At 42.8% G+C, this 17,454-nt stretch overlaps 2 protein-coding genes and 1 long non-coding RNA gene across 12 annotated transcripts in view; 2 read left to right on the top strand and 1 right to left on the bottom strand.

The window, feature by feature from the left end:
* Positions 1 to 6,424, top strand: part of tmem63bb (transmembrane protein 63Bb) — a 37,075-nt gene extending 30,651 nt beyond the window's left edge. For 3 of the 6 annotated variants that reach the window (XM_077023507.1, XM_077023503.1, XM_077023504.1), the window contains 5 exons: positions 289 to 394; positions 1,638 to 1,805; positions 1,956 to 2,071; positions 2,178 to 2,252; positions 2,398 to 6,424. In XM_077023507.1, coding sequence (XP_076879622.1) covers positions 289 to 394; positions 1,638 to 1,805; positions 1,956 to 2,071; positions 2,178 to 2,252; positions 2,398 to 2,583 — 651 coding nt within the window. In that variant the 3' untranslated portion in view covers positions 2,584 to 6,424. The remainder of the gene's footprint in view (positions 1 to 288; positions 395 to 1,637; positions 1,806 to 1,955; positions 2,072 to 2,177; positions 2,253 to 2,397) is intronic. The other 3 variants (XR_013134340.1, XM_077023505.1, XM_077023506.1) reach the window with 3 other exon arrangements.
* On the bottom strand, positions 6,175 to 16,366 carry slc29a1b (solute carrier family 29 member 1b). Of its 4 annotated transcripts, none has more exons than XM_077023510.1 (13): positions 16,275 to 16,366; positions 11,596 to 11,691; positions 11,360 to 11,441; positions 10,915 to 11,057; positions 10,336 to 10,475; positions 9,949 to 10,083; positions 9,717 to 9,814; positions 9,518 to 9,599; positions 9,339 to 9,409; positions 9,064 to 9,172; positions 8,408 to 8,493; positions 7,854 to 8,053; positions 6,175 to 7,765 (listed from the first exon to the last, which is right to left on the bottom strand). In XM_077023510.1, exons 2-13 carry the CDS (start codon positions 11,619 to 11,621, stop codon positions 7,654 to 7,656), a joined length of 1,284 nt encoding a protein of 427 aa, XP_076879625.1. In that variant the 5' UTR covers positions 11,622 to 11,691; positions 16,275 to 16,366; the 3' UTR covers positions 6,175 to 7,653. The 4 variants fall into 4 exon arrangements, with proteins under 4 accessions (XP_076879625.1, XP_076879626.1, XP_076879624.1 ...); XM_077023511.1 differs by lacking the exon at positions 16,275 to 16,366 and adding an exon at positions 14,996 to 15,262; XM_077023509.1 differs by lacking the exon at positions 16,275 to 16,366 and adding an exon at positions 14,984 to 15,260.
* The window catches only part of LOC143528040 (uncharacterized), an 80,697-nt gene continuing 76,741 nt past the window's right edge, over positions 13,499 to 17,454 (top strand). The window contains exon 1 of one of the 2 annotated variants that reach the window (XR_013134347.1): positions 13,499 to 13,548. This is a non-coding gene — a long non-coding RNA (uncharacterized LOC143528040). The remainder of the gene's footprint in view (positions 13,549 to 17,454) is intronic. The other variant, XR_013134346.1, reaches the window with a different exon arrangement.

Below are 17,454 nucleotides of genomic sequence, written 5' to 3'. Positions count from 1 at the left end.
AATGCGTGTGTACACACCACACCCAATGTCAAACTGGTAACATGTATATACACACAAACACACACACACACAGTTAATTATATGTACCATCTACTTTGCCTTTATGGTTTTTCTTTATTAGGTAAGCATATTTTTATGTTGTATATTATAAATTATTTATTTAGAAGAGGGTTTGTGTTTGTGTTTGTTTGTGTGTGTGTTTGTTTGTGTGTGTTTGTTTGTGTGTGTTTGTTTGTGTGTGTTTGTGTGCGTGTTTGTGTGCGTGCGTGTGTGTGTGTGGCCATGCAGCACCAGGCCTATGAGTTCCAGTTTGGTGCTGCCTACGCCTGGATGATGTGCGTCTTCACCGTCGTCATGACGTACAGCATCACCTGCCCGATCATTGTGCCCTTCGGTGAGTGAGCCCGGCTGTCACCAGCCATCACCTCCCAGTCCCCGAGGGGGGGGGGGGGGGGGGGGGTAGGGGGGAGACAGACGGGGGAGAGAGACAGAGAGATGGGGAGAGAAATGACAGGTAGAGGGAAAAACAAGGCTGATGAAAGACGAGGAGGTGGTGAATGAACAGAGCGGCCCGGTGGCAGGAAGCATTCTCTGTTCACTGGGGGAGGCCCCCTGCTGGTGAACCACGATCGCACAGCAGAGGCAGGAAGAGCAGCCTGTCTCCATCGACATTCACCCACTGTGTGTGTGTGTGTGTGTGTGTGTGTGTGTGTGTGTGTGTGTGTGTGTGTGTGTGTGTGTGTGTGTGTGTGTGTGTGTGTGTGTGTGTGTGTGTGTGTGTGTGTGTGTGTGTGTGATAAATATAGAGCTGCTGTTCATATTCATTCACACAAACCAGGAGACGATGATACAAACTAAAGGCTTGTGCATTTTATCCCTCCTCTGTCTCTCTGGTACAAAACACACACACGCACACCTCTTTCTGGATGTGAAGCAGTATGAGTCATCGGGTTGTTGAGGATTAGGCTTTGCAGACGAATGGAACAGCCGCAGGGTGGTGTGTGTGTGTGTGTGTGTGTGTGTGTGTGTGTGTGTGTATACACCTTTGCCCACCAGCCGTGTCCACAATGCTAATGTTCTCATGGAAAACCCAACATATTCTATCCATACAGCAGTGATATCAGACAACACTCTAGTGACACAGCAGTGACTGTAGCTTATATCTAATGACAGTATTGATAGCAGCTAACATATGCAGTAACTAAAATGTTCTAATGACAGTAATGACAACAGGTACCATGTCCTAAAACACAGTTTTATGTGTTTGACAGCCGTGACAGCAGTTAACATGTTCTCACGTTAGCCGCTAGTGCATTGTGACGACACAGGACCACAGCGAACCTTTTGTGACTTTCACAGTAATGACACAGCACAGCTGCTGGGGGAGGGGCAAACCTCACCTGTTCATTAGCTATACCTGAAGAGCTCAGACCGCTCAGAGTGGAGTTCTGTCAGCATCCGGATCTGAACTCTGTCAGCATCGCTCCCTCAGTCTTTTTCGTTTGAATTGTTTTTCCATTCAGATGTCCAGTCGTTTAGGGTCCGTATCAAATCGATGGTCTGTAGTAAGTGGGCGGAGCCAGTGTAAGGGCTTTAGCCCTGCGTGCTCCCTCATTCGCCTGTGTCTGGTCCTCCAGGGCTGATGTACATGCTCCTGAAGCACCTGGTGGACAGGTACAATATGTACTACGCCTATCTGCCCTCCAAACTGGACAAGAAGATCCACTCCGGAGCTGTCAATCAAGTGGTGGCCGCACCCATCCTCTGCCTCTCCTGGCTGCTGTTCTTCTCCACTGTACGCACAGGTGAGGAAGATGATGATGATGATGATGATGTCTCAGTGGGGGTATAACTTGTTACTGAATATATACAATGTGTGTGTGTGTGTGTGTGTGTGTGTTTCCTTGATTGTCACCTTCCTGTCTCTCTTACCTTCCTCTTCCGACCACCTGTAGGCTTCCTGACCCCGACGTCCATGTTCACCTTCGTCGTTCTCATCATCACCATCGTGATTTGCCTGTCACACGTGTGCTTTGGCCACTTCAAGTATCTCAGCGCTCACAACTACAAGGTAAGCCTTCACCGGCTCTAGACCCTCACAGCTAGTTGTGCTAAGCTCCGCCCCTGTAAGCACTTACCCCTCCCCCTCTCTCCATGTGGCTTCTCTGCCGCTTCAGATTGACGGCAAGGACGAGGTGGACGGCGTGGAGAACGGTCGGCCGGCTCGCTCCTCCCCCTCTGGGAAGTCGCAGGTAAGCCCCGCCTCCTGCCTGCTCATCTACACAGCTAAAACACAAATGCCCCGCCCCCTCTCTGATTTCTAGAGATGATTTCATTGGCACTAGTCTTGCTCATAAGGTTTTCCTATTCTGTTTTCTCAATCTCCCTGTCACGCAGCAGCAGATGTACATCGCCCAGGTCCTGCAGGACCCAAACTCTGATGAAGCAGGCGGGGCCAGCGGGGAAGACGATGGACAAGGGTCCTCGCAGGACGAGGAGATGATCAATGCCGGCAACAGCCTCAACGAAGCTGACTTCCAATCGGGGGAGGACAGCCTGATCGCCAATGAAGTCCACCAATAACAGCGCAGAGAGTGAGAGAGAGGGGAGGGATTAAAGGAGAAAGTGAGGGTTGCATAGGACTTCTCTACCCCACCAGTGAGCCGTCACCTTCCGGAGCTTTCCGCACATGCGTGTGAACCTTGCTATCTCTCTCATGAGTGTTGTGAGCAGACTCAGCGTGTTGACTGATGAGGAACGTGTTGCTTTATGTAGTATGTTTGTGTTCAGTGTACAGAACCTTAGCAACGTCTCCTGCCAAAAAGACCATGGCACCACGATGAAGCACAAAATGCACATCTACATACACAAAAAACATACGCACACACACTCACACACACACGTACATCCTTACAGACTTACATTTTGGAGATGTTGATAGGCATACAGGTACCTAGAAGGTTTACACCCATTCACACGCACAGACATGTTCACTGTTGACTTTGTGCTACAGACTGGATCTGTGCAGAAAGAAAAACGACATTGATGATAAAAATGTTTTTGTGTGCGAGTGTGTGTGTTTGTGTGTGCATGTATGCGTGTGTGTGTGGGTGTGTGTGTTTTTTCCTTTTAAATTTTCACAAACTCGTTTTGTGGAAGGGAAGGCCTGTGACCAGAGCCTCTCATGTTCTTAATGAAAACACACAACAATCCTCTGTACACCAGTCCTTCTACAGCGCCCCTTAAAAAGGTGGCACGGATGAAGGTTTTCGCACACATTTCAACACTTGGGCTCAGACTCCTCAGAACAGACCACTGCTGTCTGCCAAGGACGCAACTCTAAGACCCAGAACCCTCAGAGGTGAACAGCGTGAAAGGAATTATTGGAACATCAGTCTCCCAAAGCATTCAGCATCCACCGACCTTTCACCTCTGTCTCCAAGACACTTACCCCCCTATAACCCTGGCCATGTGCTGTCCCTATGCGCTTTGCCCGTAGCGTGGCCCTATGCGCTTTGACTCCCTTTGCTTGCTCAATCTGTCTCTCTTTGCCTGAGCAAACTGATTGAAAATCTCACCTGGAATTCCAAAAGCACACAGGCTATAGGGAAGAGCTTGTAGCCCCTCCCCCCACCTCACCTTGGTGGTGCTGCACAGTGATCACCATGGAAGCATCAAGGTGAGGTGATTCTTCTGGAATGTTCTTGTGGAGATCTCGTAGTTGGCGTCTTTGGGATCATGAATGCTCTTGAAGCCAAAATGTATGGAGTCCAAGAGAAGATGATTCAAATGGCTGTTCTACTCGTCCGTGTCATGGGGTTCTGGGGTGACCCATATTATTATGTTTTGTTTTGAAATGTCACCTTAACCACCTTGATGAATGTCTCGGTATGTTTGAAAAGGAATACTTAGGTTTCTGTAGTTGTAGCAGAGTAGAAAACTTAAATAAACCATTCAGAGCTCATCTGGTTTAAATATAAACCAAACATCGAGAGACGGTTCAGTAACAGAAGAAAGAAATGTGCATCTTGCTAATTTTCTAATGTTTCTCTGAGCTAAATTTCCTGTGTTAAATCCTCACATGCTCTTGCAGACATTTTGTGTATGTACTTGAATTAGTCCGTTATGTACTTGAATCAGCACAGTACATACAGGTGTGGCAAATCAGTCTCATGAAGTCAGAAACTCTAACCAACTGAAGAATGATCCTTCTAACCTTCGTTTTTTTCCAAAAACCAAAAATCGGAGCTCAGCTGGAATGCCCACAGAGCGTCGGTTGCATTTGCCTTTGAAAAGGCAAATACAGTCTGTCTTCAAATTGATTCTTATGAATTTGTTTCAGATGGGACCGAAGTGATGGCTGGTTGCTTTGGGGAAGGCTTTAACTAACAAAGCAGTGACAGAACTTGCTCAGCTGTGACCTGTTGTATAATGGGGGCGGTGTTTGAACACGGATGAATCGGAGGAAGCGTTCTGAGACTTGCGTTCAGCAGACATCGTTGAGCTTGGGACAAGCCTCCAGTTGCTTGGCTCTGAGGATGTGATGTGTGAGTTATGGAAGCTCCACGGAGTGACTCCTTTCTAAAAGATGTTTGATAGAAATAAACCTACACTAGCCATACAAAAGATTCATATAGCCTCTGAGGAAATTTGACCCTAAAATAAGGGTCCAGTTGGAGGAGTCTAGGTGTCCATGACGGCACCAATATATTTCCTTGGCGGGGGAGGGGAGGGTTGTTTGTTTTGGGTACCGCACATAATTAGGGAGAAGCTGTGTGACACAGATGAAGTGCATTGTAGGAGTGTGCAGCTAAGCAGCATTCTGTGGCTACTTGCTTTTCTGGCACTTTCTGTGACCCAAAAAGCCAAGTTGGGAGTCCTGCAGCGCTGACAATCCAAGGAGGAAGTAGTTGCCCAGCACAGAGCAGCGGTCGGATCCTTGATCTTGACCGATATAAACTGAAAAGCAAAAAAAAAAAGGCAATACAAGCTAGTGGTTGGGATGCAGCCTCTGCCAAGTGCTAAATCCTGACTCAGTAAGGTTTGCACTGATGTTGAAGGTCCATTAGAGGTCTCCGTGTTCTTGGGTCATTGTTATTACTGTGTACTTAAGTTCTTCGACTGGAGACTCCACTGGTCATGAGGATATTTTACAATTTCTTGCTAAGAACATGCAATATTGTTGGCAGAAGCAGATTTAGCAAATAACAAAGGTACTGTTTTAGTGGAGTCGCATGAGGACATTTTGAACTGTCTCAGGTGTTCTTTATGTTCAACACGTTTACATCTGTGTGTTTTTGTTGTCATTTGTTGCTTATTTAAATGTGGAACCCTGATTTCCAGGCTTCTCATTGGTAGAAACAAAAGTAACCTATGAAAGCTGTAGCTACATAGTTCATCAGAACCTTTACTGGCGTAGAAGCAAACGTTTATTGCCATGCCTACCTGTAGAATTGCTATCACATAGCTGACGTACCTGTCTGAACACTGTAGCTACATGCCGGAGATACTCATGCAATTGTGTGTTTGTACAGCTTGAGGTGATTTGCAAACAGAGTGTGAGCAAATGCTGAAACTGCACTCTGTTTCAGGATTGTATGTGGTTGCTCACACTAACATGCAGTTTTGATCCGTGACTTGTGTGAAGGTCATTTCTGCCTCCTGGTATGTTTCGCCCTGCAGGTGACCCTATGTAGCAGGACTGTTGAGTTATTGAAGGGGTCTGCCGTTTGAGCGGGAAATGAAAGACCAAGGGTATTTTTTGTAAATTGTTGAAGAAACTGTTTGGTGACACAAATGGCCTGTTAAGATTTTGAAGTATTTGATACCAATTGCGTATTGAAAGGTGTGTCTATAACTTACTGTAACTAAAGCTGTTACTTCATGGATTTTTTAATCTATCACCACCAGATGTTACTATTTTATTTTATCATAACAACCATTTAAGTTATTAAATGAAGAATGTCTTTTAGAAGGGGGAAAACATGAAAATGCCTTGGGCAAAGAGGTATTGTATTGATTGGACTTTCAAGAAATGAATGGATGTGAAATATGAATTGTCTGTGTATATACCTTCAGCTATGGCACTGTCTATGGGATAGTGTTCCAAAGCACACATGTACAGTTTGTTTAAGTCTTGAATATGGGGAGGGATAGGACAGAATATGTAAAATATTGTCTGGGTTTTCTCTCTTGGTGGGGGAGGGTCTTTTTTCCTTCTTTTCTCCGGTTGGCTACACTAATGCTTTTTTTTTTTCACTGATGCAAATTCAAAACAGACAGTAAGTTGATTTGAAGCTGTAGGATTTGTTCAGCTGTGTGGTATTTATTTTTACTTTATTTGTCCAAAGTCGTCTTTATGGTGAAGCATTTGTCACATCTTCAGTTACTTGATCAATAAATCTTGGTAATCATCCTAGTGATGTGGGTTGCCTCCTGTCCACATTAACTTGGCCACTAGAGGGCAGCTTGGTTCAAATCCAGCGCAATATTCTAAATGCTTTAACCGTTGACAGAAGACTCCCCATGCGTATGATATGAGTGTTTATAATCCCAGGCCCCTCAGTTGCCTTTTCTTCGAGAGTTCTTCAAATTCGGTGTTGGGTTACAGTACAATGAGTACAATGTGCAGTTTAAATGCTTCTTTTGATTTTCTCATTAACCGAGCTACATGTAAGCACATAAAGTAACTAACGGAGCACAGAGGGCAAACGAAATACATAATGACTGGAAGGAGGGGGAGATAAATGCTCATTTCTCTTTGCGATACGGCTTCTTATTAAGGGCCTAGAAAGAGCCAGGATTTCATTGGTAAACGGAGAATTAAGGTAAATGGAGAAATGTGTTCTGTTCTGCTGTTCTTGCACATTTGGACAGGGTTGTTGACCGCGAGGTGGAGGGGCTGATGTAGGCACTTCTTTCGGGCTTTATAGGTTTAGTTAGGCTGTTGTATCTAGTGCTGATGGAGTCTGTTCAACCCATAGACTGTATATACAATCTGTGGTTGGACTCAGTTAATTACATTTAACTATCCAGTACATTCCAGACTGAACTAAATGTTTTTCTCTTCACTGATCTGTACCATTTCTCTCTGTTGATCAGGACACACCGTGAAGGAGAGTTCCTATTGGTCTGCTTTTTTAGGTTTATTTGGTACAAATGCATCTAAAAAGAAAGGCACTTCATATATTATATATTATAATATTTATATATATATCACACCTTCACAGAAAGTGTTCTCGTAATTGCAAATGCCCACCACACAAGCTACGTGAAATGATCAAACATAAAAATGTATGGTTACACTGTTGAAAGTACAATTAGCCCACATCTACTTTATATATGTAGCCTTCGTTCATGTAATAAAACCTATTCAAGGATGGTGAGGTTATAAAACACGATAAAATACTGTTTACCTATATTTTTAAAAAATCTTCAATGCCAGCTGTCAGTAGGTCTTGCAGAAGCATTATTGAGATTCATAATACCCTGACAGTTCAGATACCTCTTTCCCTTCAAAACATCAGTCCTGAAGTGCAGCACAGTGATGCAACTTCCTTTTGTAAAAAGGAAACTGAAACTGGCATGAGAGGTTCTTTTTTTAGGACTGACAGGGCCATGAATGTCCTTTGAGGTAGAGCATCCTGGGTGATGTCATATGACCCCTCGGAACAGGAAGGAGAAGGCAGCCCCCAGGGAAAGGCCGAGTGAGAGAAAGAAAGCCATGATCGCACCTGCAGTCTCCGCCTCACTGGCCGGCACCTTCCTGAAGGGAAAGAAGGCGGCGGTGATGAGAATGAGACCTTCTCTTCACGTCGCTCTGAATCACGGTAAACTAGCGCGCTCGGACTCACTTGGGGCCGTAGCACATGCAGAGGCTGGCCAGGTAGCCATTGGAGAACGCGAAGAGGATCATGAAGATGATGAACCAGGCGTCGTTGGCGAAGATCACGGGCAGATTATAGCGCGGCTGGACGTTGCAGAGCATGAAGAGAGGTACAAAGATCACGCGGCCCAGCAGTAGCGCGGGCAGGAGCCGGCTGTCCTTCCCGGGCTGGGAGAGAAACGGAGCATTTGTTAATCCTATATGACCAAAGTCATAAATGACCAGTTTGTCATTGTCAGTCCAGTATGAATAACTTGCTTGAAGTAATGACCAATGAATAATAAGCAAAAATACAAATAATAGTGGTTAGATCTTCCACGACAGCTGCAAGGGCGAATAAAAACCTCCTCGTATGCCGTCAGCAGTAAAGGGACTGTAACAAGAACACTGCAAGCACATCACTTCTGCCTTGTGCTCTGGCATATTGGAACTGGGGCTTCGTTTCTGCAAAGCTTTTTAAGGAAGGAAACGAAGCAATGAAAAGGTTTATTTGCGTGTGTGTGTGTTAGTGAAGTAACCCACCCACATATACACAGCCGTCAGGCTTCTGCCTGACCAGTCACAGATGTTGAAGAGAAGGAAACAGGACACTGGGATGAAGTAGGTTTCTGGGGAGAGAGAGAGAGAGAGAGAGAGCACGAGCACACAGGCCTGTGTTACCCAGCTATGACATATCAGACACACACTCTCACTTAATATAATGCCAGCCCTCAAACGTGCTTAGTCAGTTTGACCTAGAAAAATTTATAATTTTATTTATATAATTTAATTAAGATATTTGGAATTAACTCATGCTGAAATCTTGGTGTCACCGGGACACTCTTGTGATCTATAAAATGAATGTTTAATTCTGCCTAGAACCTGTTACTCCAAGATCACTATAGGATATTGATTATTGTGTAGAGTTTCAACGCACTGCTCGCTAGCATCCTTCATCTTTCTCCTGGCTAGCTGGGCTGCTCAGTGAGACAGCGGTAATGTCGAAGGTGTGGGAGAGGAATCAACTTTCTGGGTTTTGTAGAGTTTACGTAAGCTTTTTACATCAGAACAGAAGACATTCTGGTGAAATTATTCATGTCCAGCGCATGAGCATCATTGAATCATCATCGACAGTGTGGTTTATGCCTGTCTCTCTCTCATACTCAGATACACACATACACAAACACACTGCAACTGACCCCAGGCTCCTCCATCAGCGATGGTGGACTTAACATCCACAGTCACAGCGGGGAAAATGCCGATGGTGATGGCGAAGGCAAAGCAGACAGACAGGGCCATCAGCCAGATCTGAGGAGGACGAGAACAAGAGAAATATGCACTCAAACATCAAACTATCGTCAATTGAAGTAAGTTACCAAAGCCACTGTATAAAACCTAGTTGCCCTATGTTACTCAAAGGTCCCCATACAGAGTAGATAAACAAAGAAGAACAACACAAAGAAGAGCACTGTACCTTCTTAAAGATACTGAAAATGGAGGAACCCTTCTGGGCAACCCCACTAGTGCTGGTCCCCTGCTGGTCCCCTACAACAGGGCCGAGTAATTCCCAGTTAGATTTCACTCATCGGATGTCACTACTGAATGGTTAGATCAACCAAATACAAATCATTTTTTTCAACAGAACAAAACAACCTTTTATCAACAGGTCCATTTTGTGCTCTTCATCCTGAGGAGAACATTTCAGGACCTTCTGATGGTAATGCTGGTAAAATTCCTGCAGGATAGGAGAAGGTACTACTTTAAAGGGATTCTGAGGTCAGAATATCTGCCTGTCCTGACTGAGGGTTGGGGTTGTGGGGGAGAGAGGCTCTGACTCCCCCTAAACACTCACCAGTCTAGGGAGGATGGCGTAGGACAGGATGATGAGGCTGATGACGACACACACAGTGATGAAGTAGCCAAAGGCAATGTCCGATAGCGAAGACCCACCTGGGACAGACCGAGAACAAGAGATGTGGTTCCACCTGTGTTAGTTCTAGAACTTGCAGCAGGTCTGTTTAATTTTTGAGGTTTTGCGTGTGTGTGGTTCTCTCGATGCACTGTTGGTGTGTCCGTGCTCTTACTCGCAATGGCACAAATCATGGAGAAGGCGGCGAAAGTGCCTGCCAGTCCTTGGCCGCTCATGATGGGTACAGTGTAGGCAGCGGGAAACAGACCAGCCATGCCAAAGACACTGCCCTGCAGGACAGCTCCAAATGCTGAGTGCACACACACACACACACACACACACACACACACACACACACACACACACACACACACACAAGCATAAACATTGGCTTTTGAGCTTTTCTTAGGTACCTTTTAGAGTACCACATATGTATGTGTTGTATAGCTTACATTCTTATCATGTACTTATAAAATCTCATTGAATACTGTGTGTGTGTGTGTGTGTGTGTGTGTGTGTGTGTGTGTGTGTGTGTGTGTGTGTAACACAAAGTAGGACTCACCATTATTGATGACGATTTTTATCATGGTGATCACAAAGAATGGCATAGGGGCTATAGACACTTTGACCAAGATAGCAGTCACCAGAAACACCACAAAGATGGCAACCAAGCTGCCCATGATCCTTATCTTCTGGGAAAGTCTGTTATGAGAGTAACACCAAAGGTTCAAGAATAGGCTACACCATCATCTTAAATATGAGCACAAGGTAAGAAAATTCACACCATGCATCCTACTATACATACATATTAAACACATCTAACCAGCTACCTATGCAAACATTTGTTCATACATCTTTACATTTATAGTACCTGTATTTGTTACTTACATAAACCAACCATGTACATTTAAATGGTTTTTTATATTTGGCCCACTCAACAATGTTTACACAGTGCCAAAAGTTCTGAACAACCAGTATCACCACACAAAAACTACATATGAATATAGGTTCCTGTGTGGCTCAACAAAATGTTTAGGTAGGCATGGTGTAAGCATGATCCCCCATAGTTATCCATCCATCACCCCCCCCAAATAAGCCAAGCAGCCTAAGAGTTTGGATAAGATAACCAGCAGTGACTCACCTGTGGTGCAGGACAGATGTGAGACAGGTGAAGATCAACAGGGGGATCATAGCACACAACGTCATCACATTATTGAATTTGGCTTGCAGGACGTTCCTCTCGGTCGACTCGTCTCCAGGGTCTGCCAGACGATTAGTGAAATACTAGATGTATACAATAAGAGATCAGGGTGGATGATAAAGGCATGACCACATACGCACATGTCGCCAGAAGACAAACGTACTGACAAAATGTATTGATATCTCTAATTATGCACGATTACATTAATGGCATTTGATAGATGCTCTGATCAAGAGCAATTTACACAAGTGTTTGGTTGTTTAAAGTCAGTTGTTCTGTAATTTATCCTTAGAGTATATATACACAGAGAGGTACATGCAGACAGGAGTCTACAGATTGCATCACATTTAGTCACTAAGACATAATATAATGTCCATGAAAATACCATGGTGGCGGTTATGAAGAAATTCCATGGCAGTAACGTTCCTAATCCAAGCATGAACAGAATAAGCCACACGGCTTTGAATCTGATAGTTGAGAGAGAACCAGAAATTAGCTTCAAGAATTTAACACAGTGTGGTTACTGTCTTGTTCAAACCTCAGTGGGTCTGGGAGGAAAATATTACACCACCACAAACCACAGAAGCATTTCAGTTGCTAAAGCAAAATAATATTACTAACTTGTCTTGGGGTTCGTATGTGGCCATCTTTGGGAGAAAATGATGCTGTCTCCTTTAGAACTGGGCTGTAGAAGGGCACTGAACCCCGAGTGCCGTCCTGACAAGAAAAACGACAAATCAGATCTGATGATGTAATGAAATCCAGTCAGATGCAAATTCCAATTAAAATACACTGTGAACAAATATGGTATCCTGTTGGAATTCTTTTTTTTTTATTAAAAATGTTTTGTTGTTGTTTTGCTTCAGTAGAAAGTAATTAAACTGATGTAATCATCATCAGGAAAATTCTAAATTCCCAACAAATGTAATCATATCAAAAATGTTACAGTGAACTTTATCAGTATATGTGTAAGAGTCTGCACAACAATTAATTTCCTGAAACATGAATTTTCAGTATAAGTAGGATGTCCTAAAACACAACCTGTCATTACAAACAGACATGAAAAAAGATACTAAAACCTAAATTGTACAGTTTTTACACCCGCACTGTCCTGACTACGATCACAGTCCCAGTCACCTTCGGTATTTCAGAACTGAACAGGACTGCACACCCCTTCACTGCAGAGTTCCCTTGAGTCAGTCCCCTGCCTCCCAAGGCTCAGTGGTATGGGATGACAGACCAGTACCACAGTGACAATCTCCCTTGGGATTTCTTTTCAATGAATGGCCAGCCAAGTGGAGACTCCAAACTGAAATCTCCTGCTGACCGTGCTATTGTCAAAATCGCTGTCTGTGTACTCAAGGCTAGATTAGATCAGGATGTAGGCTGGATTAAATCAGTCCTTGCATGCATGCAAAGAGAAAATGCCCACAATATGTGATACTTTTCCATGTCTGATGATCTAATGAACAGAAGAGGTACGGCCATCCAGAGAGAAAATGATTTTGAGAGAGACACGTGCCCTGATATCAAAGACCTCTGGGAAGATGAAGTACTGTCACTATCCTTTAGAACTACCAAACCTCTGCCATTTAGCAGTTATACCTTTAAGAAATTTCATTACTTTAATTACTGGTACCATGCAACCCATTTTAGTATTATAACATGCAGTAGACATGTAAGTACAGTAACATGCTATAGGTAAGTCCTTATGGCCTCATGTGGCTCTGAATTACATTATTGTGGATCTTCTCACCAATCTGAAAAAAAATATTTATTTATTATATAAAACTAAAGTTTTTTTTTTTTTGGTGCTGGGATAAATGACCAAGGATAACTAAAAGAAGACAAACATGCTGACATTTCCCGCTTTGCCACAATAAGAGGAAACAGCCTGGTTAATACATAGACCAAACATGTCGCAGTAGTAGCCCATGTGGACTAAAGCACGTGCCTGTTTGCAGAAGTGAATCTAGAAAGGTCAAGAGTCGATGTAGCTTGAACCAGGTCTTCATTTACTAAGATGATTTCTGTCAACGTCTATCATGCAAGTATGTAAAAGGTAATTCACATTGCAATACCGGCCATGAAATGTTTCACCATCTTTTCAAATCTTATAGGACACGCTTATATTTTGTGTTATTTATTATTGAAACCTATTTTTTTTTAACCTGACTTCTGAATCTCCAGTTTTCCTAATAAAAAGCTAATACAAGCTAAAAGAACTAAATAAGCGCCATCTAGTGTTGGGTTTCTTGTTGGGCTAAGTCCAGCCCCACTGCTACAGTCATACCTGTCAAGTCTCCCGTTTTGGCCGGGAAACTACCGTATTTTACCCCTCTTTCCCGTCGCCCTAATATTTTCCCGTAAATGTCCCGTATTATGATATAATTAATTTTAAAAAAGCATTCAAGTGCCTCTCCAAAATTAATCATGTCGATAGCCTCGCGAGAATGGCAACCTACAGTAGCCCGAGTGTCAGTTCTCGCGAGGTTAGTGCTGACAGCGGGAACAACAAACCAGAGATGAACGAAGGTAACAAGAGAGAAGGTGTTCCTGCCAAAAACCTGACAGGTATGGCTATAGTGGAACGTTATATCACGTTATATTGACGAATTATTATTTTAAATGGTCCATAATTTACGTTTACATTTGTGGCATTTATCAGCACTTCTCCAGAGTGACAATAGTTAGTTGGCTACTCAAGGTCCAAAATTACGCTTAACCGAGACGCTGTCTGGCCTAAGCGTCTGTGCTGAAACCTACAAATATACAAGTTATATACAATACAAGTCCGTATACCGCACTTAGGAGTACGGAGGGAGATTTGTTCTCTTATCAACATACCTTTCAACTTTTTTAAAATACGCACGAGAAAAGTCTAGGCCACTTGGAGACGTTCGCCGGCTGCTGCGCGCTCCTGAACTGTGCAGCAACATAAACGCTCGAGGTGGTCACACCAGATCACTCATCTGCATACAATGCACCACTTCAGGGGGCCCTGAATGCTCCTAACTGTTTGCTTTAAGATGGCAAAGATGTGTATCGGGACTTGTCACTCAACCTTTAGCTTTATGCTAAATATATTTAGGTTGTTTAGGCCGAATTTAGGAAATGTGTTTTTCGAGATAACGACCAGAAGACCTAACCTCAGACATTTCTTTGTTTTCCTTCTGTCGGTAAATTATTTTGGTACGCTGAACATTAGTCAGCAGAAGGACACACTATTTACAACTAAAACTGGTTCGCTTATAGCTTTCATATAACAACTACTTACTACTGCTGCCACTACTGTACTGCTATAATTATTAGGTTACAGTTTTATAAAATATACCAATTAAGGATATTACAATATTACAGAGCATAAAAATTTAAGGGTGCCGTAAACTAAGGCAGCCTGCCTTAATAAATATTCATAAACACTCAAGAGTTTGCCCTCCTGATATTTTCTGGTATATAGTATTTCTTAAGCAGGTTCACAATATGTCTGTTTTTTCATTATAATTTACAATAAACAAAAACTATGAAATGTATGGTTGCCAAAAAAAAGTTGTAATCTCACATACATTGTCACCATTTTTTATGGTAAACATAGTTACTGGTACTTTACAGTGAAGATCAGTCTAACTGGGCTCAAACAGCATAAGAACACCCACCTTCTAAAACTGCACTGACCTTGCCGTATTCACCATAATCATTTCAGGAAGTTAATTTCAACTGAAATACATGGCACAATTACTAAAGTTTATCTTTGCTACGTGCCTTGCTATACACAGTTTCCCTGACTAGACAAAAATCATCCATATACACTTTGACTTCTTTTATTGTTTTGTTGTTGTTCATTTTGTTGTGTACACACAACAGCATAGCTCAACAAACCAAACAACTCGGCACACTGTTTAAACCGCTTCTCTGTGGAAAACCCAGATACATCATTTCCCATTACTCCCAGTCCCTCTATGGGCAACTGAGTTAGATGTGAGCATATGAGGTTTAACTTCACCATTACCTTTCAACTTGCCTCTGTTCTAACTGGGGTTCCGACTGGACTTCTCCATTGCTGTCATGTGTTCCAGTCACCAGCCATCATGGTGTATCGGGCTGCTGTATCTGAGTCTGCAGATCTCTGCTCCCTTGGAGAAGTAATGGCGGCTGACATTGTGCTTTCAGTCTTGCGTAAGACTCTGAGCTTTCTGCCTATTGTCGTCCGCACGCCTGAGGAGCCATAGTAACCAGTGAACCATGGTGACTGAAGAGCCATGGTAACTGATGACTCATGGTAACTGAAGAGCCATGGTAACTGAAGAGCCATGGTAACCGATGACCCATGGTAACTGAAGAGCCATGGTAACCAATGACCCATGGTACCTGAAGACCGATTGTTACCACGGCCATAACTCTGCCTATGTGTTTAAATAGGGCAGCCAAATTCACTGAAATATAATGTACCTGAATATCCGCATTATATACACTGTGCTTTTTTATATTCAGTCCTGCCATGTGTGTAATTGAAATGGTAACATGTTCTTAACACAGTGTTAACTGGAGCCCATTCCTAATGACTAACTACTGATACTGACTGAATACTGAATATCAGTGGTATCAGTTGTCCTTCTGTTGCTCTGAAAGATATTTTCCAGCTGTTTCTAACAATGCCAAAGCTCACTGAAGCAGTTTTTCTAAGTCCTAAATACTCAGAGCCATTCTCCTGTTCTGGTAAACTCAAACGTTTGGATGACACTGTGTGTATTATATAGACATAAGTACATCACAAAATGTTTTTCTTTCATTGTATGTATTTGCATTGAAGTTTGAGCTGATAGCATTTCAGCATTGCCGTCTTTATAAAGTGCAAGGGTTTGTTGGTAAATTCACCAAGCATTTAGCGATACAGTAGGAAATTATTAACTGGACTGATAAAGTATTTTGTGTTTATCAAAGCAAGCATTCGGTAGATTAATTAGCTAAATGCTTTGTTGAAGGCTCTTCTGTCCCCAGACAATGCCATGGTGTTAATCTCACATTGTATTCTTAATCTCTATTTCCCCTGGTCTCCATAGAAAGGCCCTCAGGAATAAGACCATTATCCAAATGTCCCAAGAATGTCAAGAATGTAGTCAATGCTTCTGTTCCCAGTCATGTTTCCTCTAAGGAAACTAACTTAAGGTTTATGTTGTTTACCACATCTTTTACTGATCTCCTTATTAGATAACACAAATAACTGCACCGCACAATTATGGTTTAAATAGTGTATAAATTGCTATGAAAATAAACATTAAGAAATGGCATAAAGGACATACCTCTTGTGATTCCGTGTGAGTGCAAACCTTGTTCAGAGATGGCACAACAGCAGAAGTTCAAAGACCACTGAGGACTTATCTCCTTATTCTTACTCTAGCACTCCTCAAAGGGAGTGGTATAAATGCTTTAAATGTCACTAACTCACCTCTAAACTAAACTGGAAGAGGTAACTCACTATTAAACTATTTGTCATATCAGCCAGTGTTTTTTTTTTCATGGAAATTTTGCACGAAACCTAGGTGCTAGGTTGTGTAAAAATGTTTGTGAAAAAAGGTAACACTATACTTAAATAAATTAGAATTTATCCATCTTCAAATTGCAAGAGCTTTCAACATTTACATTTAGCTGATTCTAATTGTTTTTAAGTAAAGCTGGGTATATAAACAGTATATTCATAAAATTGTACGTGATTCTTGTCTTGTACAAACAGGCCTGGTTCTAGACTGCCTTGCCGGAGGGGGGCACACCTTTAATCATATTTTGCAAACCAAAACTACTTCCAGTGCTTGATTTGAGCGAACATATGTGGCATTTTAGCAAACATGTTAAAATTGTACTAAAAGATAGCTAGCTTACTTCTCCTGATTGCAGAAATGATTAGACGCCCCACTGCCTGCCCCCTCCTAGCGCTGGCCCTGTGTACAAACAAGATAAGTGTAACAGCCCCACGACCTCCTCCTGTGAGACTCCTCTTCCTCACATGTGTGGTTAATGTACGTCATGTGTGGATATCTGTGTGTGCGCCATGCCCTCTTTGATGTGTCATGGCCCCTTTGTTTGGTGTTCGTCTTGGTGTTTGCCGCACATACAGACACATGGACCCATCTGCACATGTTTAAACCCTGGCGTTTTTGTCAGTCTTTGTGCTGCGTTTATCGGCATTACTTCCATTTTCACATAAACTGACCATTTTCCGCTATTTGGCTCGGCGTGCTGTTTCCACCCATGGAACGTGACAATATGTTTGTTATTATGCATGACAGATGATGGACACTGTACAGTCAAAGAACACACAAGCTGAGTTTAAACACTTAGCACGTAGCACTTTTGTAAGTCGCTCTGGATAAGAGCGTCTGCTAAATGCCATAAACGTAAACGTTTAACTTAAAAACCATAGTCACAACTTAGCAAGCTGTACTGATGCGTTTCCTGCACATCACCTTTAAATGTTGTAAATTA

The sequence above is a fragment of the Brachyhypopomus gauderio genome, chromosome 12 (genome assembly GCF_052324685.1).
Source record: "Brachyhypopomus gauderio isolate BG-103 chromosome 12, BGAUD_0.2, whole genome shotgun sequence".
Taxonomy (NCBI): domain Eukaryota; kingdom Metazoa; phylum Chordata; class Actinopteri; order Gymnotiformes; family Hypopomidae; genus Brachyhypopomus; species Brachyhypopomus gauderio.
Note: the sequence above shows the minus strand (reverse complement) of the source record. Positions and strands in the feature narration are given on the sequence as shown.

Coding starts and splice junctions, on each gene's coding strand:
- slc29a1b (XM_077023510.1), bottom strand. CDS start 11,621: ATGGCCACATACGAACCCCAAGACAA. Junction 9,173..9,338: donor TTTTCAGTATCTTTAAGAAG/GTACAGTGCTCT, acceptor CGTCCTCCTCAG/ATCTGGCTGATGGCCCTGTC. Junction 7,766..7,853: donor TGCATGTGCTACGGCCCCAA/GTGAGTCCGAGC, acceptor CTTTCCCTTCAG/GAAGGTGCCGGCCAGTGAGG.